We start from the raw sequence: 23,397 nt of genomic DNA on the forward strand, positions 1-23,397 counted from the left end.
TACGACACGCAGTACAGATAGATGAAACATTATCACATACTGGACAAAACGAACCTTTGACCTGATGATGGTGCTGAATGAAAAGTCAAAGGATCACCAAAGTGGTCACAATCCATTCATGTTTGCACCAAATGTCATGACAATCATTCCACTGACTGTAGAATTGCAAATGTCAACATGGTGGGACAAGAGGAGAAGTCAAGGGAGCATCAAAGCCATTAAGATCCATCATCTGGGAAACATCTGAGCCAAATTTTGTGCCAATCCATTCAGACGATGTTGAGATATTTCGCTGCATAAACGAACTCTGTGACCTGCCGGAGGCATTTTAGGAAGTCAGGAGATCAGTGGGATTTGTCCTCTGAGGACTATACAACGTTTCATGCCAATCCATCCGATAGCTGCTGAGATATTTCGGTCTGGACCAAAGTGGTGGACCGACCGACTGCCATCCACTGAGCCATGCCGCCAGCGGGGCTAATAATAAAAACAGAGAGAAACCTCTGGCCGTATCCATAGCCACATTCCACCTACATGCATGACTGTTCTTCATATGTTCAATAGATGAGAACAAATTCAAGCAAAGCACAAAACTAAAAAATCAGCTCAACTTTACACGTATCTCGACGAGCCTAAAAATAAAAGTAATTATATTAGCCTGCGCGAGCTCATTTCAAATTCTGAAAAGCTTGTTGCTCAGCAGCACCTGTGCACCACCCACATGCCACATTTGATCACTCGTGAAACCTGGTGGGCTTAAAAGTAAAAAACGGCTGAGCCACAGGGCTGCTGCATGATGTTCAAGTGCCATAATGGTTCAGCCCTTTATTTGGCTCCAGCCGTGGTGCTATCTGCAATTGCTGTAATGAAGACAGACCTAATTATCTCAGCAGACAGAACTCCACTCTGAGCAGGACTCTAATTATGGCCTAAATGCTGCTCTCTTACTGTTCAGTGTCATACCCAGGGGTTATAAGGGGGGGACTGCTGCTGTCTTCTTACCACACAAACTTACAAACTCACACACACACACACACACACACACACACCCTGAGGGCTCAGTGTGCCCAGCTGTTCTGATGCTCTTCTGTGCTGGCATTATGGTCTAGAGGCAGGGATTATCTAACATGACAACACACTCTTGCCCCCCCCCCCAACCGGTGGCAGTCTTCTCTATCATCTGATTAATTAATCACAACTCCAGATGTCATTTGAGCAGCATTATTTGTATTGTCGAATTTGTTCTTATTTGTTTGTTTGTTGTTGTTGTTGTTGTTGTTGTTGTGAAAGTGCATGGCATCAATATTTTACAGGAAGCTAACTCACATGCATCAGACAGAGAAGACAAACTAGATGAGAACTAATGAATGATGCAATGAAATAATGTCTGAAAAACAGCAGCGGGGTGGACAGACAGATTACTCCGTCAGTGGTTCTGCTCTGAGCCCATTCATTTTGAATTTATGAATGTAAAATAATTGCAGATTTATCCACCGTTGCAGATTGTTCCAAGGCTGAAGCGCAGATAAATTAAAAGCCGTGTTTCTAAATTCAGACAGAGGAAGGGTAAGCGGCTTGTGCAGTGACCTTGATTATAGGTATTGAACTATGGTGAGGAGACAGGACAGATAAGGGGGAAGTCTTCGTCATTGAAAGGAATATGCGCCAGTGATGCAGTGATGCTGTTGGCTAATGAGTGCAGCCAACACATGGTCACACAGAGCAGTGAGATGTGAGTAAAGAAACCGGCGTCATTAATAAAGCAAAGGGCAAAGTTTACCTCTGGTATTGTCAGTAACTGGTACAGTGAAGACAGCAGCATGCACAGTGTCTGCACAAATACTTATTTCAGGTGGCCTATATGATGGTTTTCTACCAGAGAAGAGGACATATGTGGGAGCTGAATGCGCTGTGCATTTGTGCACAGCAATTTCCAAACCTGACTTATTTTAAAGTGACCTGAAGAAGAATGAATATGTTCAATCCCCCCAAAACAAAGGTGAAATCCAGTTGTATCCATGGCAGATTTTCAGAGATTATGCCTTGCAGAGGTTTGGATATATTTGGAAACAAGCATCAGAAAATCGAACAAAAGAGAACACACACTGCAGCACAATGCACGGCGGAAAACAACAGGAATATGAAACACAACAGAACGAACCCCCTGACAGCTACAGTATGGCCTTAAACTACAGCAATGTGACTTGCAGTCAAGGTCACTGAGCACTCTAATGATCACTCGAGAATCATTCTCTGCCAACATGTGCTTCACCGGAAACAAGAGCATGTTATTGATGCTGGGAGCCCATCTAATACGAATATTCAAGTCTTTTATTATTACTGCTCTTGAAAGGAGCAGTGTGTTTCTGGATTATTTACAACCTGTGGACATTTATCCGTGAGTGTACCCTCGACGGCTCTGCCAGAAAGCTACAGTCACAATCATCCTGTTGTGCAGCTTCAGGGTTAGGCAGCTATCTGACTTCTGCCTACAGGAGAGTCTATATTTGTCTACACGACAGTCCAATTTTCCACAGAGCAGCAGGAAAATGTGAAAAACACAATTTGAAAAGAAAGAGAGAAAAAAGGCAGTATACCTGCTTTAATTATTCATTTCAGGAGAATTGTCAGCAAATGTTATTTTTTGTGTGCTCTGTCTATTTCACGGTCAGTCATTCGCAGGCCAGCTTATTGCTGTGCATGACCAGAGAGATGACAATATCTGGCAGAGATAACGCTGTGAACACAAACAACTGAAGACGGATTTGACGGATAATGGAAATCAAAGAGGCTCATTAACGCGTAATTTTTGAAGAAAAGGAGCTGGTTTCGTTTGTAAATAATTGAGTGTGATTTTGATCTGGTGAACTCACATGTTGTGTTTGTTAAATTTCCATGTGTGTGATCTACCAGATTTCATCTCTGCCTCAGCAGACTGTCTTTGTGTCTCAGCTACTGTTACACCAAATTGAATTTAGAAAAAACAAAACTGCAGCCTCAACAGAAACTTAATCTTCTGAGAACTCGTGATTATAAAGCTGGCCTGAGAGAACACCTCAGGAAATGAACATCCACACAAAGATATGAACGCTCACTGTGACCTGGGCTTTCATGTGAGACTCGACGGCGCCCTCTCGTGGTAAACACGCAGCGGTGCAAAGAGCTGTGAGGATAAAATTTTTAAAGAATAAAACAGATACGACAACTTTGATTCTACACAATTACTTTAATTTAGTGTGTATTGCAGCGCACTTTAAACGCTTGAGTTGACGCGTTGGTTTGAGCGTCCTACGGTAGCCGATGATGACGCTTCAGTGTGCGCATGCGCATTATGGACCGATGCGTAAATGCGGAAGTTCCATGTTAGCAGATTCTAAACAGACAACACCTCCCTGTAATCTCTCCTAAGAGCTTGTTTTAGCTTGTTTACATCAGGTCTGGTGTAATATTTTATTTTTGGACAGTTTGTGAGAGATCCGGATGATGGTTGCCGAGTCGGTAACGCTTCTGTAGCCGAGCTGCATTGAAACACGGAAAACAAACTGTTGGTGAAGCTCCTGAGCAGCTGAAGATGCCAGCGCGGAACATTGTGACCAACGGGACCCCTAACAGCAAAGTCAGGTACTCCAGGTTAGCCACCGATGATGATGGCTACATCGATTTACAGGTAAGCACAGCCCAGCACACCCACACATTAAAACGAGCTGTGTCTGGTGAGGAGGGGGTCCTGTATTAACTGATTTTACTACTTGGTGGTCAAAGGTCAAAGGTCACTGTGACCACACAATGCACATTTCTGACCATAACTCAAGAATTCATACGCTAATTATGAGAAAATGTCACACAAATATCTCATAAGATAAAATGATGAGTGATGACATTTTAAATCCAAAAGGTCAAAGGTCAACTTGACTGTGACATCATAATGTTCTGCAGAAACACTTTTCTGGCCATTATTCAGAACTACTGGATCATCTTTGGTGTCCACCTTGAAACTGTGCTGATTGTAAAGATCTTCTGTGCTGTCGGGGTGAAGATGGATGTGAAGCATTCGTGTTTTACAGTGTGTAGCTTCTTTACAGCAACATCAACATATACATCTTGGAATCCAGACTGCAACATGACAGTTTCGTGGCTCATGCAGTCAACACACTTTGATAAACTGTGCCTCTCAGCCAGTCTCAGACTTTCACTGTTCCAGGAAGTTCAGCTCCGTTATGAGCGAGGCTCATTTTGCTGTCCAGGTCATTACATGAGTGAGAAAACAGGCATCGCCTCTGACAGCCTGCTGTGTGAGAGAAAAGAATTTTTAATGAAATATTTCTCCTCCTCTGCAGTTCAAAAGGAGCCCACCCAAAGTCCCATACAAAGCCATAGCCCTGGCCACAGTCCTCTTCTTAATCGGCTCTCTGTTAATCATCATTGGCGCCCTTCTCCTGGCTGGATACTTTGGAGTCACTGTGAGTACTTGTACAGAGTTCTTACAGTGTTTCACAGTACGAACAATATATTTAGCTCCAGTAAATACTGAGATGCTTTCTCCCTTTCAGCACTCAGACCGAACCGTGCCTGTCCTCATCATAGGGATCCTTGTCTTCCTGCCTGGATTTTACCACCTACGAATAGCTTACTATGCATCAAAGGGCTACCATGGCTACTCCTACGATGACATCCCAGACTTTGATGACTGACAGACACCACAGCTCCAGCCACTCTCTCTCTGCACTCACAGTATTCTGCTTGTGCTCATTTAAATGCACTGAAGAAAATGAGGTTAAATAGATTAATTTCCAGGATTTTGATGTTATTGTCGTAGGGTTGATGCCAGCCTGCTGTTATGAAGCCAAACCAGTATCAGACGTTGTTTGATTTGTATATTTGTTCTATCAGCTTGATAGATTAATTAAACTGTAATTTGATGAAACTCTTTTGTTTGTAAAATGTTATTTCTGCTAGTAAGATCATCTATACACAGAGACGTTGGCACTACAACCATCATACATGGGTCGACAATAGAGCACATTTTAGCCAATAATACAGTATGAAGGGGAATCAACCAATGTGGGTACCTGTACCCAAAAGGGACTGATGATTTTGACACCTTTTTAAGTTGAGCCAATTCCCATAATCAAATAGTTCTAATACCAAATAGACCTAACATTGAATTCAGTGGGTTCTTAATTTAACCTGCGTCATAAATCACATGGTATGTGCGGTCTGGCAGATAACCGATATTTAATAAAAGGCTTTTTATTGGCTCACGCACAATAAGATCAATACTCCGTATAACAGTTTGTCTTCCCTTCCAGTTAATTCTTCTTAATGCTGTTCAGAGTTGTTCTTCCTTGGAGGATCTCATGTGATTAATTCCAATCCTTTGATCTCCATATGGTACACCTGGCCTGCGAGAGTAAACATTGTCAAACAAGGAAGTGCGCATGCAATTCTGTTAACCTGTTTCGAAACCTTTCCTCTAGTCCGTCAGCTAATCGATTTCAGTGTTTGAAAGTGTGTTAATGAAAGACGAGGCTACCACCTGCTCCATTTCCATTGCAGGATACTGTCATATGTAAAACACACTGCCAGCACAGGTTGCACTTGTATAATCCTTTCAGGTGCTTTAATACATGTTTGCAAGGACATTTGCTTGTCTTCTCTGTGTATCTCTTGCTGCCCATTGTGTTCACTCAGTCAGCCACCAACCACAAGCTGCCTGGTATTAGTCAGACCAGATTAAACAATTCACATCTACTCAGAAACTTTATGTCTGAAGGCTGCAAACCTTTTCAGGACACACTCACACTTTCTGTGGCTTTTTGTGGCTAAATGCACTTTGCACAATACACAAGCCTGCCATTAACCCTTTTCACTGCTGGACAGTGTCGCCCCCTTGTGGTGATACAGAGTGTTTGGCACTGGATTGGCTGTTTTAAACTGCAGGTAAACAAGACAAAACTAAAACTGTCCCCCCAAAACACATCTCATCCTCATCAGCTCATAAAACGCTAAGACTGTTGAGCAACTTCCAGCTCATTTTGAAAGGACATCTAAAGAAGTAGCTTTAAGGTGAGTAAAGATTCTGACAATCTTTGACAGGAAAATTACAAAATTCCTCATCTTTTTTGATTCCTCATTCTAATTATATGGAGGGTCATCTGAATTAGTTTGAACTGTTATCTCTGACACTGAAACAGTAAAAAGAAATTAGAGTCAACAGAAACTATTTTGGCAAGAACACAACTCAAGAATCAAAGGCTTTGAATGAGTCCAATTAATTAGCATGTTAGCTTAACTCAGTTTTGAGCATAATAACATCTAAAGTTAACAAAACAACATAGCTGACTTAACAGCTGGTTTATGTCAATGGTAAGAAATGTATAATTTATTACCATTTAATAACTTTTGTCAGGTTTATTTGGAGAAGAAAAGCTAGCTCTTGCTAGCTTGATCTTCAGTCATTAGCTAACGGAAAGCTAGCTAAATTTGAATGGCTGTGCGCTGTAGTTCGTAAGGTTAGCTAGTTTGTACAAATAATGCTAAATTTTAACGTAACTGCTCGTCTAACATACACATTTCTCTGGCATTCAGGTTGCTCCAATATTTGCCAGATATTTTAGAGAAAATAGACTTGTGTGTGTATATTGGGGTAAATTCAACTCATTAACCCAGTATTTGACATTTTTTAATATATCAAACCGGAAATATATCACATCGGAATCTTTGTCCTCACTGCACAATAACAACATGTGGTTTTGTCACATATCTGCCGGATTCTGTACCAAACGGCTTTTGGCCAAACGTGTCCTTTAGGTGTGCGTTTGCCTTTTGTTATGAGCCCAAGTCTTTCTCATGGAAAAGCGCTTTTGTCCGAGGCGCTGAAGTACCAGCAGCACCAAGTCACACAGAGGCAGGCGGCAAATTAACGGAAGTCGATTATTTTACCTTCAACATAAAAGCGTTTTTTAACCGCACCACGCATTCTCAGCCTTTGACCAACACACCGTGTAATCTGATCACCACTTGAGCACAAAAGCTTCAACAATTATTCTATTAAATTAATTGTAAACTAGTTTCACAACTGATTGATCAGTGTGAGCATTTTTATATGAAAAAAACCTAAAATTCTCTGATTCCAGCTGCTTAAATGTGAATATTTTACTCCTCTATGAGAGTAAACTGAACATCTTGGGCTTTTTTAAAACCAGATCAACATTTTTCACAATTTTCTGACATCTTATGGACCAAACATCTAATCCATTAATTGGGAAAATAATTGACAGATTAGTCAACAATGAAGATAATTGTTGACTAACAGTTGCAGCCCTACACAGCACACTGTTTCAGACTTTTTTCGTTAAACTTTTGTCTTCAGTCATTATCTTGGCAGCACTATATATTACACCCCATGTGAAGACAGCCTTTTAAAATGGGATGTGAAGAGTAAGTATGGGAAATACAGCAGTTTTCATTAATTATATAATACCAAGACCTTGAAACAGAAGCAGCTAAATGGAATTCATTCATCATTAATTTACACCTATGACGTTTCTAACTGGCTGCTCTCTTTTGATTAATCTGTTCATCATTTTTTCAATCACTAATGATTCATGGAGTCCATAAAAATAATGGAACTCAGAAAATGGCCAGCACAATTTCCCATAGCCCAAAGTGATTTTAAATGATCTTTAGATTAATTATTTGGTCCAACCCAAGAGTCAAAAATGTTACATTATTATATGTACAATGATATAAAACATTAAAAAAAAAAAAAAAAAACACTGCAATTTTTCATTTTTGAAAAGCATGAGACAGCAGATATTTCTATTATTTTTTAAACATTCCTGAAGCTGTTTTTGCAGTAATTTTCACCTTTAACAATAGATCCGTTTCCTCATTTTAACAGCTCGCTCAGCGGTAGGTACTTTATTCTGAAAGGTGTAATAGGAAGTGTTGTGCTCATATTCCGCGTGTCTTGACGGTGGTTCAAACAGCGGCTGGAGTAGGAGGAGGGAAAGATAATAATGGGAGGGGAGGCAGGATATCAACAGCGGGGCTTCAACCAAACGTGCAGTGTGTCTCTGTTTCCGATGAAACTTGCGCCTGTTTGATGAGAAATGCGCACTGCGTCGACCGAGCGCCATTTCTGAATTTCTCGTGAATTAATGATAAAGTCTCAGTCAAGATTTGAGCTACTTTGAGCAAGTTTGGACAAAGACGATTGCGCACATAAAAGCCAACGCGTGGAAAGTTTAAATGGACTTTAAATGGGCTGATGTCTCCTGAAGGTTTTCTGGGTTAATGGATTTCATTGAAGCCGCAAAGTGTTTTTTAGGAAGTCCAACAGGCATGGATGTGGAGGATTAATTTTCTTTTCTTTTGATCAACGCACGGACTGAGAACAAAAATGTGACCACCTGCCTTTCATCCAAGTCTCTTTTAATTTTAAAAGTCCTTTCCCCCCCCTTTTTTTAATCTCATTTCCTCCTGAAGAGAAAGGAATGAACGGTTAACTTGAATCTGGTCTGCAAGGCGAGTCCAGAAGGAGAGCATCAATGGATTGAAAGATCATACTTTCAGCTTCAAGTGAAAAAGTGCCTAAAGAAAGGTAAGCAGCGCTGAAGCATCCTCTGCAGGCCTGATGTCTCCCTGCAGAAGGTACTGTAGTAATACTGTGATAGACTGCAGTATGGCGCCTTTGTTTATGTTTACTGTATCACATGCACCACTTGTAATCTCCCAGTGGCTGTTTTTCCCCCCTAATACCACAGAGAAAAGGTTGAGCGCGCTGTAATGACCCATAAGTGAACCCTCTCCCCATGATTGAAATCGTGAGCACATTAGTCAGTCAAAATAGTGTTTTTTGAAAATTGATTCACGTATTCAGGGCTCCCTCCTCCTCTGCTGGTGTCACACTCTCTGAGTCAGACAAAAGATGCACCTGTTCTGGACTGAGCATCGCAATTCACCGTAGGGCTGCAGGAATAAAGAGCTTGAGACTTGGGGTCCGTGTTGTGTTTGCTGGTGCTGCCCGTGGTGCACTGAGCTGGACACAGGCTAATTTGAGCTGATTTGGACAGAGTGCAGTGCTTCTTACATGATGTGCACTCCCTGCTCCGGTGACTCCCATCCTTTGTTTTTGTTGTGCTTTTTAATACTGGCTGGTGAGAAATGAGGTGCTCAGCGGCACACATCACTCTGCAGCCTGTAATCCCTCGTGTAGGACCATTAGACTGTGTATACACACTGGTTACTTTCATAAATTTAAGCCTCCTTCGTTAATCAGCTTGTAGGTTGTTGAAGGATTTAGTCATCTGTTAATGTCAATATATTATTTCTTCAAAAAGTACAACAGAGAAGAATCTTCCAGTCTGGTCCAGTCAGTTTTTGTGATGGCTGTGGCATCGTTTACAGCTCTGTACAAGAGGCAGTTTTGCATTTTTCTCTAGGATCCTTGAAGGACATGTTTAGCACGTCATCCAGACCCTCCAGCTTAACAAAGTCTGTGCATGTGAGACACCAGCGCAGGTGTCATTGTGCACAGTGATATCCCACATATATCAGCATTTAGCAGGCCTTGACATTGCACGAGTCTGCTGCTCTGTTCTAAACACTGTGTGGCCAGCTGTGCCCTGTAGGCAGCTTGTCCTGCTGGAGGAAATTGATTGTATTGAGAAACAAATTATTCATGAGATGAAAGTGGTTACTCCAAATTGCTGTGTTGTTAGTGGTGAGGATAGAGTCTGTTAACCTCGGCAGGGAAAGCATCGGTGACTGTGTTGAAGCTCATGGGGAACCAAAGAATAGACAAAAAATGCAAAACAGCACATTCAAGTGAAGTAATGGAGTGAAGCAAAACTAAAGGGAGATTTGACAAAGTGGCTAATAAAGTTTAAGGACCATTCAGCGTACCATAAATGGTCACCATTGTATGTTTACATCTCATTAGTAACTGTCTGCAAAGGCCTTTAAGATCTGCACAGTAACAGCTGGACCTTGAATGAAGAAACCAGACGAATGTGAACATTTTTGCCTTGAATATGTCGGATTTATTCAGGATATACTTGGATAACATTTCTCGTTGATCTTCAGGTTTTAAAATAAATCCAGTGCCGTGCTTCAGCAGTGGACTTCAGCTCTGGAGTTCGTTACCTTTGGCCTTTGACACCTCGACTCCTCGCTGTCCGGTCTTGAAAGTAGCTTTGTGGGACTGACCTGTTCCCGAGAGTCGGGGGCAGGGGAGGACGAAGACTCTGGACTTACAGGCTTTCACTGGACTCAGTGAAGTCATTCTCCATTCCCCAGAGCCCGATGAGCTTTATGTGAAGTCATCCTGTATGGAAACATGAAATCAGTGCACTGATGCGTGGAGCATGTGGTGATTCACTTTAGTAATTTACAGCATTGTTCAACTGCTGTAAAATGGCATTGCATAGTGAAAGCAGCACTCTCCATTATGCAATGATGTTAAACCACAGTAGCACCATGTTAGGTGACCAAACATCGCTGTGTTAATCCATATCCAGCAGGCTTTCCCCTCATGTGACTCGGGCTTCGCTCTCATGCCCAGTGTGTGCCCAGCTCATTTCCTTTAGTTGGAGTAAATGTCAATACAGATACGAAATTGGGTTGCGGTGCCAGAGACAACATCCATGAATTGATTGTTGTGTTGGGAAGGCTGGTTCAACCAGTTGTGGTTGGACTGATGGTTTTCAACCCAGCACTGGGTTAATGCGGTTCACATGTAGTATTTGTGCAGATCAGCCGTCTTTGTCGTGACTTTGCCGTAAATATTTCTGAGCTTGTTCTGTTCACATGTGAAAGTTTCTGCTCGAGTAACACTTTTAGTTCCTGTTACAGGCTGGTTTGCACTGAAGCTACAGCCTCTGTCAGGATTAACAGGGATTACTGAGAGAGTAATGCTGCTTCTTATCAGGCCTGTATCTGTCGCTAACATCACTGATGGCCCTGTTTAGGAGCTGAAGGGAAACACACACTGTCACACTGAGAGGACGTCAGGCTGAATGAGACACCGAACACTTAATTGACTGCTGCAGTGTTCGTGTTGACTCCTGCACAGTGTAACTCTTTACAGAATGCACCTTAACCTTTGCATTATTCAGTTTATGCCTCCTGATCATTTAATTCTAGTGCGACTCAGAGGAGATGCATATGGAGATCTCAGGCTTACCAGCTGCTGCAGCCGACAGCTTGGACTCAGCTTCTTACTTACATTCACCACCAGAACACATCCATCCATCTTAATGCTGATTTTGGAGACACCTTTGTGCTAATTATCTGATGAAATTTGGATTCTCTGGAGGGTGTGAATGATGGCCAGAGTCCCAGATTTTCAAAGAAATTGGTGTCAGTTGTCTGGATTTGTAAAATTATTGCTTTTTACTGAGTCCAGGTCCAATATGAACAACACAACCTGCACGCTCTGCAGCAAACACACCGCCATGTCAGACGCTGGTCGACTCCCAGCAAGCAAAATAATCTGAAGTGTTTAGTGACTTGATTCACCAGTGATTGATCACTAAACAGCCAGCGTGTCCTTGATTTGTCTCACCAATTTGAGCCCTAATTTAATTACACTACTAACACTCGGAGCAGAAGGGCAGGATTAGTCTGGGTGTTAAATGTGCAGTCCAGAAGGCTAAGTCATGACTACATCTAAAGCAATTTGTGTCATTGAAATCCAGTGAAACATCAGAGCGGTCAGCTGCGTCCTCACACCTGAGGCAGGAATTTACTGTGTTTTTTCTCTACTTTTGTCTCCTTAGCTGTGGTTACCTTTTCTAAGATAATGTCACCTTTTACCTGAAAATCACACCTCAGTAACCTCATTATTAGAGCATCAAAGAAGATAAAGTTCTGTATGTTTCGCTCATGTCCGTCCCTGCTGTGTCACTGTGATATGATCTCTCAGTGAGGTTGTGTTCGACTTGCAAACAGTAGTTAATTATGTCCACTTTCCCTCAGATACCCTTGTGAGGAGATTAGTGTGTAGGATTAAACCCCTCTCACCTTTCACACACACAGGTGTGATGAGATCACTGTTGAATGGGAGCTGTAACCCACACTTATTTTTTCTTTCCAAGTAAATTATGGTTGGTAAATTATGACTCGTAGAAGTTACTGCTGCTTGAAGTAGTCACAGAGTCCATCATCTGACTTAAGCAGCTGGGCTCTTTTCGCTGCATACGTGCCAATTAAATGGCCCCCTCCTCCGCTCTGCTGCCTGAGGAAATAACCTGGTTGTCCTCCGTCTACTCCTGCACCTGCAGACAAAGCCCCCCTCCAGGCTTCCTCTGTAATATGTCGGCTCAGTGTGTCTGCCTGTCTGCTCCCACAGGCCAGTCATCTATGGTGTGGAAGCACAGCAGAGCTGGCAGGAGCGAAGATTTGAGATGTCTTGAGGTTGTCAGAAGTCACTTGAGGTCTAGATCTAAGCTGGAGTTTTAGATATACGATGTGCTCATTGCTTTCGCTGTCATGTCATTAAAATGACTGTGGAGACGACAGCCAAGATGATGCAGCGATGTGCAATGGCTTCCATCATTTTTTTTTTCTGTTTTTGACTGCTGGAGGTGACACCCAGATGATTGGACTGAAAAGACTTATTTCTATATTTTTGAATCCATCATAAGAGCCCTGTTTATTCCGACACCCTACTGAGCGAATAATGTTCGCTCAGTAGGAGTAATCCTTTCCTCATTACAAACATTACACTGAAATTATTCTGTCATGCAAAAACTACCAATCTCAGCCATTATTTGTGCTCTACCACCCCCACTCTTCATCAGCTTTTCCTGTAAAGCCGACCCCACTCTAATGTGTTCCTGTCCCACTCCTCTTCAGTGCCTGTGTGACATTGGTTTTTGGCTCTCTGCTTGTTTTGGAAAGGTGCTAAACAGAAGTTATTACCACGCTTCAAGGGCAGCCCCGGCAGAAACTGCAAGGAGATAAATGCATTTTACTGCTGCTCTATTCTGGGCTGTTTGTTTGCTCAAGCGCAAACACGACCTCTAAGAGACGATACATGTCCGTCATGTGACTGCGTTATCCTGCGTGTCTGCAGTGCATCTGTGGCTGTATCAACAGCTAATATCCAACACCTACCTGCTTCCTAAGAATAGCCTCCTCCTTGTATTACTTAAATGAACTTAATAAGATGGTATTAGGGGTACTGAATGGAGCGACTTAAAGGGAGGGGGCGAGGTCTACAATTGTGTTTGAAGGGCAACAACTTAGACTTGCGCCTCCAATCCAATTTGAGGTGGAGGGTCTCACGAGGTGCTGCGTCAGCTCTCATCATTCAGACTGTGAAGTAGGCGGAGTGGAGTCTTGTTTATGAGGCTCATTAGTAGATAAATCAGTGGATTGTGTTTGCATGTGCGTTTGGTGACAGTATATTTACTGTACTCAGCGGGGGCTTGAATCCAGTGTAATTGAAGAGCCTTGTCAAATGGCAGTCTGTTTATGACAGCTAATTTCCTTTTTTGGTGACAGGCTAACATCTGGAGTTGGGGATACACACTTTTTAATATCGCTGCTGTCACCTGTCAATTGCTGTTGGCCTATTTAGCGTGAGCCAAGACCTTCTGGATGAGCTGGACCAATCACAAGCATCAGGTTAATCTGTACATACACTTAGAGCCTTGTACAGGTCCTCTCTGTGGACACACACAAGCAGACATATAAACATGCACGCACACACACAAGCACACACACTTTGGCCCATGCAAACCTCCACTGGATGCTGCATAATCTAAGCAGTCTCATGTCCTGCTGTGTAATGCAGCACTTGTTGGAATAGCTTATTTGCCTTAATCCAACAGCACAGACATGCAATTTTCCAGAGGATTAAGTGTTTTCAAAGAATACAGTTATTTATTAACCAAGAAGCATCTGGAATGGAGTGTAGTAGTTGGATTATGAGGTGATTTTAACTTGAGGGATTACATTAGTCTGAGGGGGGATGTCAGGGATGTCCCTGTGCAGCGCTGACTCTGTGAATGGTCCAGTAGCGTTCTGTTGAAGAGTGAACAGGATGTGTGGTCCTCTCTTTCAGGTTGGGAGATGTGTGAAGGAGTGTGACGGACGGCCATGGGACTGGAGAGACGGTGGCTTCAGGCTGTCACCGCTGCTGTAGCCATCTGTCTGCTAAGTAAGTATGCTAATGCAAATATGGATCCATCGCATACATTTACAACGCATCTCCATAATTAAGCTCTCTTTGCAGAACTTTACTTGAGCATTTCCATTTTATGCAGCTTCATATTTCTACTGCATCTTAGAGGAAAATATTGTACTTTTTACTCCACTACATTTGTCCGACGGCTGTAGTTACTAGTTACTTTTCAGATTACACTTTTCATACCCACTGAAAACCACGTATCTCCAAATGTGGTGATTTTGAATGTGAATGCTTGTGATGAATGGAAGGATTGTGTTCCTTTATGAGTTGAGAAAATTCTCCCTCTTAAGCTAAATAAACTCTTTAAAAAGCCTCTTGGATTAGCTGGAAAATGCATCACAACAAAGATGAAAACAGGCTGTTTTTATGAGCTCATGAAAACTTTTTAGAAAGCCGTGGTTCTCACAGAACAGTGATGATTTTACAGAAAATGATGCATAGCTGTAGATTAATCTCACCAACAGTATATGAGGTAGGAAATTAGCACAACCTTAAACATCTACAGCAGTAAGATGCAGCAAACACATCAATGCAGCTGCAAAACACTGATAGGGAACATTTTACTGCACTATGAGTACTTTTACTTTTGGTACTTCAAGTAAGGTTTTGAATGCAGGACTGGTAGCGATGTATGTTCACAGTGAATTAGTACTTTTGCTTAAGTAAAGGATCTGAACACTTGGTCCACCACTGGTTAGAAAATTCACTCAACATGTGTAAATAGGACTAGTGCATGTACAGCAGAGATTAACCAATGAAAATCTGCTTTGTTGGATCACATTTACATGATCACGACCATGATATTGCTGTACAATATGTCACTATGTGTCTTTGAAGGATCACTATCACTACGTTATTGCAGTATTTGTAGAGCTACTGCCACTTGTTGTTTTGCACATCAGGTTTGGATGATGAGTTTGGCAGGTTGTTCTGCAGACTGTGTCAGTGGTGGGTGATGAGTGAAAAATGGCTCTAGAATTGCATTAAGTCAAATAATGGTTGGATTTGTGCACATTCACACTCAGTTGAAACCCACTGGTCCACAGAGCAGGTTGTTTTACGACCAGCATGAAGTGACACTGAAGAGTGAAATCACGCAGTCGTATCACGTCATCCAGTCAAACAAATCTGCTTTTTCATGAGACTTTCTCAATGGGCTTTTTTTTAGTTTTTGCTCTGATACAACCAGCTGTTTTCCTCCATTTGTCTCTGCCATTTGTTTGAATTGCTTCCCCAAAAGTTCACTGTTTACCCACATCAGCAGGACCGCAGGGGTGTACTACGAAAAGAGATGAATGGGTTAGCAGGTATGCTGAGCCTGAAGAGTTTTCAGCGTCATGAAGGTGCCTCTGTAACATGTTACTGAGTAGTGTGCATCATGTTGTGTTTTTCTACATGCGTTCAGCTGCTGCTGCAGAAAATAATTATTTTTTGTGTTTTGCATCAGGTCATATTAACACCTTAAATTTCATACAGCATCACTAAAATGATGATGAAGGCACAGAAGTTACAGACACCTTTGGGTTAAGTTTTGGTCCTGATGTGCTGCCAAGTCTGTTTTACACGGCTGGTATCACAGCTAATAGAACACTGATTAGAAAATTGATTGGCTTAAGAGCTTGTGGATGTGCCATTGTCACGTCAGAGATAAACGGGAGCCGCTGAGAGAGTACTGAGTAGCAGAAGAAGAGTCATATGTTGCACCAAACTCCCTTTTTTATGAGAACGAGAACCATCGTGGTGATACCCTTAACTCTGACTGGGGTTTTAGGTTTTGTCAAGTCAGCTCACGCAAAGAAAGCCTGGCTAAGTTGAACCTGCTTCATGGTCCATCCCCCTGCAGTATATCCCTTGAACAGTGAAGCACTGAAAAGCAGTAGGCATATGTTACCCTTTAGCTGCCGATGTACAGTCTGAGTGACACTGTGGTGCATCTGGCACAGCTCCCATCGCCTTACATTAGAGAAAGTGAAGAGGAGGGGCTACAGCATAGACATGAGTGGACCAAAGAGAATGAGGCCAAAATCCAACTTAAATAATATCTGTGGGTGTGGATTTAGATCAATCTGGGATTTATACTACCCCCCAGCCTCGGCACACTTCTCTGTGTGCGTGCATGTGTTCATAAGGGGGGGTGGTGGGATTGATTGTGCTGGTCCGCAGACCATGTGTGGACCCCAGGGGGTAGTGGGAGGTCGGCTGCAGAGAGCACAGAGGGTCCTGCTGCCCTGCATCAGGGTATCGCCACCAACCCCCCCTCTCCTTTCTGAGATTAAAGTAATCACCAGGCCAGATGAGAAGCAGAGCAAACACTGGCACCCAGTTGCGCACACACCCACGTGAGCACATGGCAGCGAGAGAGGAGGTAGAGAGAGGAGACACTGCTCCAGGTGTCGCTAATGGGATTGCTGTGTGTTTGCAGGCTTCGCAGCTATACGATCTTGTCACCAAATGGCACATGATTGTTTTACATGGCCTCTGATGGCCCAGCTTTTAACAGGGAGCACTCTGGGGATGCCGCAGTCGCTGGCTGATCCACGTCAACACAAGCATTCATGCATCAGCTGTTAGTCCTTTCAGTCTGTCTCCCACCAACTTTTCGGACCTCTGCGTGCCTGCGTGGCCCTTCTCTGTCCCCCAAGATATTGCTGCTTATGTTTTATGAACTGTTCTGAGCATAGCAAACAATTTTCAGAGGAATTAATGACCCGAAAAAATTCCAGAGAGGTTAATCCAGCTTCTCTGGCAGCCATAACTCTCTTTAAAAGGCCCATATTTCTCAGGCGCTTATAGAGCAAGATTTATGTGTTTATCCATATTTTGACTGGTTATTGCCTTCTGTGCTATCAGTCCACAGTGAATTCCACTCTTTATCCTGGTGATATGCTCTTGTCTTTACAGGTGTGTCTCAAGGTGAGGCATCGTTGGTTCGTGCCAGAGAGGGGGGGTCCGCAGAGCTGAGCTGCAGTCTCACTCCCACATCCAAAGACGCCACCACCCCAAATCTCTTCCCTCTGCATGTGGTGGAGTGGGTGCGCCTCGGTTTCAGCGTTCCCATCCTCATCAAATTTGGAGTGTATGCTCCTCGTGTTCATCCAAACTACAAGGGTAAGAGTTGTTCAGATTGTTTCATGTTTCCTTTCAGAAACATGAAAGACTTATTTGGAACAACATGTGGTCCACAACTGGAGGTCGAAGTAGACCTCCTACTCAGACCTTGCTTTCATTGAATCTTCTTTTCCATTGTTTTAGTGATCTGACCGCACCCAGACCCTAAATGTGAGCCTGCAACACTTTTCTCAGTAGACTCTGCAGCTGCTATCACAGCAGTGTGTTTCTGGAGGGTTTCGAGAGACAGACCACCGATTGACTGATTCCTCAAATTATGGTTCAGTAGACTTTAGTGACATTTCTTTTATCTCTACTGGAACAGAATATCTTTGTTTGCAGCTTCTGTACCCGATGCTATAAAAAAAACAATAAATAAGGTAAAATGGCATTGAAGTAGCATTAAAGAAAAAAGTGTTCGGCAGTAGAAAATCGTGCTACATCTCGGACGTGCAAAGCAGCAACAAAAGCAGTGCAGTACAGAGGAGTCCTGATAAAAACACAGTGTAGATGTTTGTATCAATCCCTGAAAATTGAGGTTATTAATTACGGCAACTGTCATTGTGTTGTAGAGGCAGATACTGAACAGCCACTAACACAGAATGAAGGACAGTGGACCCCTGTGTAACTGTATAGCTTATTGGTGGCATTATGGGAGCAGTCAGACTGTTTATGGGAGATACTTGGTGGACTGACTCAGAGCAGTAATGGCTCTGGGAAAGAGAGCTTGAATTACTGGCATCTGCCCCATGTGAGCAAAGGTAGATATAAGGAGGGTACACTGGTGTTTATGAAGACTTGTGGAGGGGAAGTTTGGATGAAACAATACCCCAAATAGGTAATCCATCCAAACCACAATCCCTGTAATTACTGCTGGTGTTCAGTCTGTGTGTTTGAGGCTGCAGTTGAAGTGCTGGGAGAAGGGGAAGGGCGAGAATGGATGTGTTTTAATGGAGGCAGTTAAAGGGGGGTGGGGTAGCTGAGCAAGAAAAAGGGGGGCACCAGTAACGCTGTGCATAGGGGGATTAGGAGTGTAGGTGGGGGCCTGGTGGTCTGATGACAGTGTTTTATTAGTATGCTGAGGGGTGACCCAGTAAGGGGAGATTGTTGTGCTGGAAGGAGGATGGATGAAGCATTGGGAATAATGGGAGTTTTCTTGCTGGAGCTCTATAATCCTGTCATTGTCTACTGGAGGACAAAAGACAAAGAGGGGTATCACAACCTCCCCTTGCATTGCCAAAGCCAACAGGACCACTAGGACACCCAAAATCCCATACTGTCCCAACTAGGTCACTGAAATGTGCAGGGAAGCCCTCCGCGTTGGACTTACTAGAACTTCCTTTAACAGGAGGTTCTGCAGAGAATGAAAGCTTCACATTCAGAAACACGTTTGCAGCATCGTGGAACCACAGTTAAGGTCTACAGGGGCTGAACCACAAACAGGCTGCCTCCGCTGCGCAATTGGGCTACATGTGTTTGGCATGTTAACCCTCCTGTAGGCCGTTAACCGCGTCATTGTTTCGGAGCAGTCATCTGGTGCACAAGCAGCCATAATGAAGTAAACAGCATTGCAGAGATGTTGTTCACAGTAGAAGACTGTTCAGGATGCCCCAATATTTTGCCATATCTGCGCATCTCTTGTCTGGTGTGGGCTTTAGTCCTGTCTGCCTCAGATCCTCATATCTCCCCTCCCACTGGAGGCAGATGGCAGCATGTGAAGCGTGTCAGCGCTGTGGGTCTAATGTATTCTACCCTCAAATTAAAACGTTGGGGGATTTCAGTTTTAACCACAAGACAGTCAAGCAGGCGACCATTTCCTGATCTTTGTCTCAGCTTGTCTGAGATCAAGAGGAAGAGAGCAGGGATGAGACCTGTGCTGTTGTGCAGAACTAGGGTGGATTTACAGCATAATGGCTCAGTATATATGATTAAATTTAAGTGTTTCCCTGTCGCTCCTTTGGTGGACTCATTGCAATGCAAATGCTGCACATTTAAGTAGGCTAAAATAAAACATAAAACACTGTCTGTCCTTGGTCTGCTGCTTTGTCTCAAGCTCACTGATGCTATTGGCCATTTTTAGAAGCTGAGATGAAAGAATCAAAGCAGGCCGTATCTTGGATGACTATTTCAGTCGTCCATTAAACCGACATTTTTTGATACGATATCAGGTGTATTTGAGATTGCACTCTGTATTTGAGGAGTGTCATGGCTACATAGCAGCCTCCTTCTGTCGACCCCCTCAGACACCGGTCTGTCTCGGCCTCAGAGAGCTTCTCTTGTCTGCTTAAAGTGAATCAGGAAGGTATTAGTACCCTTCGTCCCTCTTCCGCTGTTTCACACCCAGCATGCCCTGCAGGGCTGAACATTAGTCAACTCACAACAAAGAGGAAACAGCCGGATAAACTCTGACTGACACGCCATTATAGTCTGCTTGAGTCGTATTTGTTGAGACAATATGTTCAAGTCTTGCAGTGTCAGGATGGTTTACTGTTGCAGGGTTAGATCAAATGTCTCCTGTGTGCTGAAGTAAATCAGGAGAGACTGTGAGCGGGGGTCTCCGACCTGAGGTTAGAACGACAATGGGCGAGCCCCCCCGTCTCAGCAGGCCTCCATCACGCTCTCAGTGCGACCTCTGAACACTGGAGAAGTTCAGGCCTGCATTTGTCACACACAGGCACAGATCACACACACACACACACTTAAATCTACACAATCTGTGAACTCTATAACCCTCCCCCTCATAGACTTGAGTGGACTTTAATATTTAACAACTAAGCATTTGCAAACGTGCCTGTTTGACAGCTGGAAAATAACCCAGCTGAAAGGTGAAACTGATCACCTTTATCCAACCAGTTTTTCCGCCATAACTAGACCAGGGTGGTGGGTGGTGAACAATGACACAATGAAAGAAGAATAGATGGCTGCGACTTGGGAATTTCATGCTGGATGGCTTAAAGCAGCAGGACCTTACAAAGGCTGTGTTACCTCATGCCTTAGGTGTGTCACAGGCCAGATTCATATGAGAAGCGTCAGTCAGCGCTGTGTCCTGTTTAACTGCGGAAATGTTGTCCGAGTGTCTCGTCTGTCACTGCGTAGACCCACTGTTGCATGGCCATTCCATGATAAGTGAAGTTGAGTTTCATTTTTCATCAGCAGTATTTTGAACATACCAAGCTTGCTGTTTGCTAATGCTGAGGATTGACTGAAGCAAATTTTAGGCAACTAGCAATTATTAACATCAGCGTTATCTCATCCTGAGCAGGAAACAAAGCTCAAGCTCTGCACTGGAAACAGTTCAAACACCTCCTGTAATCTCACTGGACTGAATCCCACATTTTAGAAACGTTTGCTCTGTGATTTTGTCCGAAGGCTAATGCCCGCGGTAAGTTGAGGGGCCGCTGTAGTGAAACTTTGGCACGTGAGCTGTGTGCGCTTGCTGGTGCAGGGGTTAACAGAGCCGGACAGAGTGAGAGGGACAGAGTTAACTGTAATCTATCTCACGACAAAGAGCTATTCATAAGAGGGTTAAACTGATTAGAGAGACAGAAGGATTGAAGAGAGAAATTTGGGGGAGTGGGAGGGGTGAGCTGTCAGAAGCAGGGGGCCGGTCCCAGACTTATGATTGTATTCAAATCAAAACACATCCCACAATGCACCTCTGCCGGACTCTCTTATGCACATACGGATGGACAAAGAAAAGCAATGCTGATGCTTCTGCAAACAGAATAATCTGTCTTCCTCCATAGTCAGCCTGCCATTGTATCACATGTACTTCAGAGTACCCCATGTAGTACTATGTCAGTAAGTACCAGTGAGAACTACCAATGCAAAAATCACATGTTGATTCCTTTCCTGTGGAAAAATAACAGCCTTATCCCAGAGCTTTTGTAGCCACAAAACTAAGTAAAAATACAGTATAACAGTAATATATGTAAAGAAAGTATAAATGAAATTAACCAGAATCATGTGGGTCAAATGTATACGGGTTAAGTGGTTCTCAGCTTGATTGCATCGCAGTGGTTTCACTTGCAGAAAAAGCCTCATCAATCTGGTCTTAAAGAAAAAAAAATGGGGGGGATCAGGCACCGTGAGACGAGGCCAGCTCCTGGCCAGCGGCACGGCTCTGAAAGCTGAGTTATTCCTAACCTGCCACCCACTGGGCGAGAACCTGACTCGCTCATATGAAGAGGGTGCGTCTTAGAGGTTCACACAGCACCACTGGATTAGCCTTTCCATTTTCTACCCTTGGCTGCACTGCAGCCTGACCTGTTGGAAACAAGGGCTCGTTTTAAGGTGGACTGGAGCTGTCATGTGATAGCTGCCGGAGGAAAAACAGCGAGGAGGGAGGGTGGACATGAGAGAGGAGCAGCAGCTATTGTTTCAGCCGTCCTCCCTGTCAACCACACAGTCTAATGATGTTAGTCTCTTGAGGAGGACTCGTGGACATTGTGGTAATGTAGAGCCAGGGGGAGTGATGAATGTGTCTGCTGGGGAGTGGCGGAGCACAGAGGGCAGAAAGGTCAACCTCTCATTGGTTGTCAGTGGATTATCGATGCACATAATTCAAGTAACCTCGCCGTAACCTCTTCCTCCTCTATGGTTGAAAAACAGGATGGGTTTTTACCGATATGGTTAATCATTTTTCAGCTCCCCTGCTCGATTACTGCAGCGTTTTGCATTGTGTCAGTGCGTCCGGCCATCGGAGAGAAGAGCAGCCTTTTCAGGGCCGAGCACCTGCCGGGCGCCGTCCAGATTTCAGCTCAAGTTCAAGATGCAACATTCAGATTTAAATAAAGCAACATTTGTCACACAGCGTCGGCCTTTTGTGCGTCTGCCTGAAAGGAAAACACTCCTTTCTTCATCCGCCTCTCATTTATTTCTCTCACTCTTCCTTTTCTGCCTCTTGTGGCGCTCGATGTGACACAAGACTTTTTTTTTTTTTTTTTTTCCAATCCGAACGGGTAATTCTTCAAATCTCTGACAGTAGAAACCCTCCCCTCTCCCCGATCGACCCACCCCTGCCCATGTTTGGCCCCCCCAGGTTTCTACAGCAACTGGATTCAAATCTAAACCCACAGCCCGGGCTTTTCTCGTCCATCACTATGGAAACCCGAGGAATGAGGAGCGGGGGGCTGCCGTCTCTTTGTAGTGATGGACAAGAGGGAGGCTACGGGAAAGGGTTAAGTGTTCGACATCAAAACCAGAATTCCCCTGTGGAGACCCAGGGGGCAGGGCCCTCACCGAATTTTGAAAATCAACATGTATACACACCCACGTGCTCCTGAACCCACCACATCGGCGCACATGGCAGTCAGAGTCGCCGTTAGCCACCGTGATCTTTGAGTATCCTTTAATATTTAGGCACACGAGGATTAGGCGCATGCTAAAGAGGGTTTGTGTGATTTTTCACGAGAAAGTGTTTTTCCTCTTAGCCTGCGGCGGACGGGTAATTCCACGTCCAGTTGGAAAGGGTTGCACAGGAAACGGGCAGCTCAGGGAGGATCCCTCATGGAGAGATAAAAGAAAATGCCTAAAGTTATCCCCGTACCTGTTATCATCTGTCTGCACATTGCCTCTCTCCTGGCCCTGCCCAGCTGTTTGAACGATGCTGGCTGAAATGAGAGGCATTCATTTTATGGTGCCTCTAAGTGAGCGCCGCCCGTCAAACGCTGGTCTGTCTTTTGGGAGGTCAGTCAAACATTAAACCCAACTATTAAGCACGGCAACAGCCCCAGTCAGGAATGCAGGGTTAATTGTTAGCCATTGTTGTCTGTCTTTACTCTGAGTGAGTGTTTTCACCCTGTCTTAAGGCCACGTATAGATTAAAATGAATTTCATAGCTTTCCAGACACTGCTGTCTGGAGGGAAGCTGGTGTGAAGAGCGAGGATATTGTGTTTCTTGTGATACTTTTGCTTCAGGGTTGCAGAACATTGGAGAACTGTCTGCTCGGATCTATACGTCCACAGGGAAGAACCTTAAGATCAAATGAAGAGACTGCATTTCTTCTTACTTTGCACAAAGGATTGAATGTGACAGACATTACTTATATCATCTGAGAAGCTTCGTTATCCACAAACAAGTATGACGT

At 43.7% G+C, this 23,397-nt stretch overlaps 2 protein-coding genes across 3 annotated transcripts in view; both read left to right on the forward strand.

Annotated features, from left to right (window-relative positions):
* Positions 1-3,320: 3,320 nt before the first annotated feature.
* Positions 3,321-4,924, forward strand: tmem230b (transmembrane protein 230b). The gene is made up of 3 exons (XM_076730993.1): positions 3,321-3,667; positions 4,338-4,460; positions 4,551-4,924. Exons 1-3 carry the CDS (start codon positions 3,572-3,574, stop codon positions 4,689-4,691), a joined length of 360 nt encoding a protein of 119 aa, XP_076587108.1. The 5' UTR covers positions 3,321-3,571; the 3' UTR covers positions 4,692-4,924.
* Positions 4,925-8,017: 3,093 nt separating this feature from the next.
* igsf9b (immunoglobulin superfamily, member 9b) overlaps positions 8,018-23,397 on the forward strand; it is a 28,279-nt gene continuing 12,899 nt past the window's right edge. For both annotated transcript variants that reach the window (XM_076730482.1, XM_076730483.1), the window contains exons 1-3: positions 8,018-8,605; positions 14,075-14,170; positions 17,102-17,308. In XM_076730482.1, the coding sequence (XP_076586597.1) occupies positions 14,110-14,170; positions 17,102-17,308 (268 nt within the window). In that variant the 5' untranslated portion in view covers positions 8,018-8,605; positions 14,075-14,109. The remainder of the gene's footprint in view (positions 8,606-14,074; positions 14,171-17,101; positions 17,309-23,397) is intronic.

The sequence above is a fragment of the Chaetodon auriga genome, chromosome 5, assembly GCF_051107435.1.
Source record: "Chaetodon auriga isolate fChaAug3 chromosome 5, fChaAug3.hap1, whole genome shotgun sequence".
Classification (NCBI taxonomy): domain Eukaryota; kingdom Metazoa; phylum Chordata; class Actinopteri; order Chaetodontiformes; family Chaetodontidae; genus Chaetodon; species Chaetodon auriga.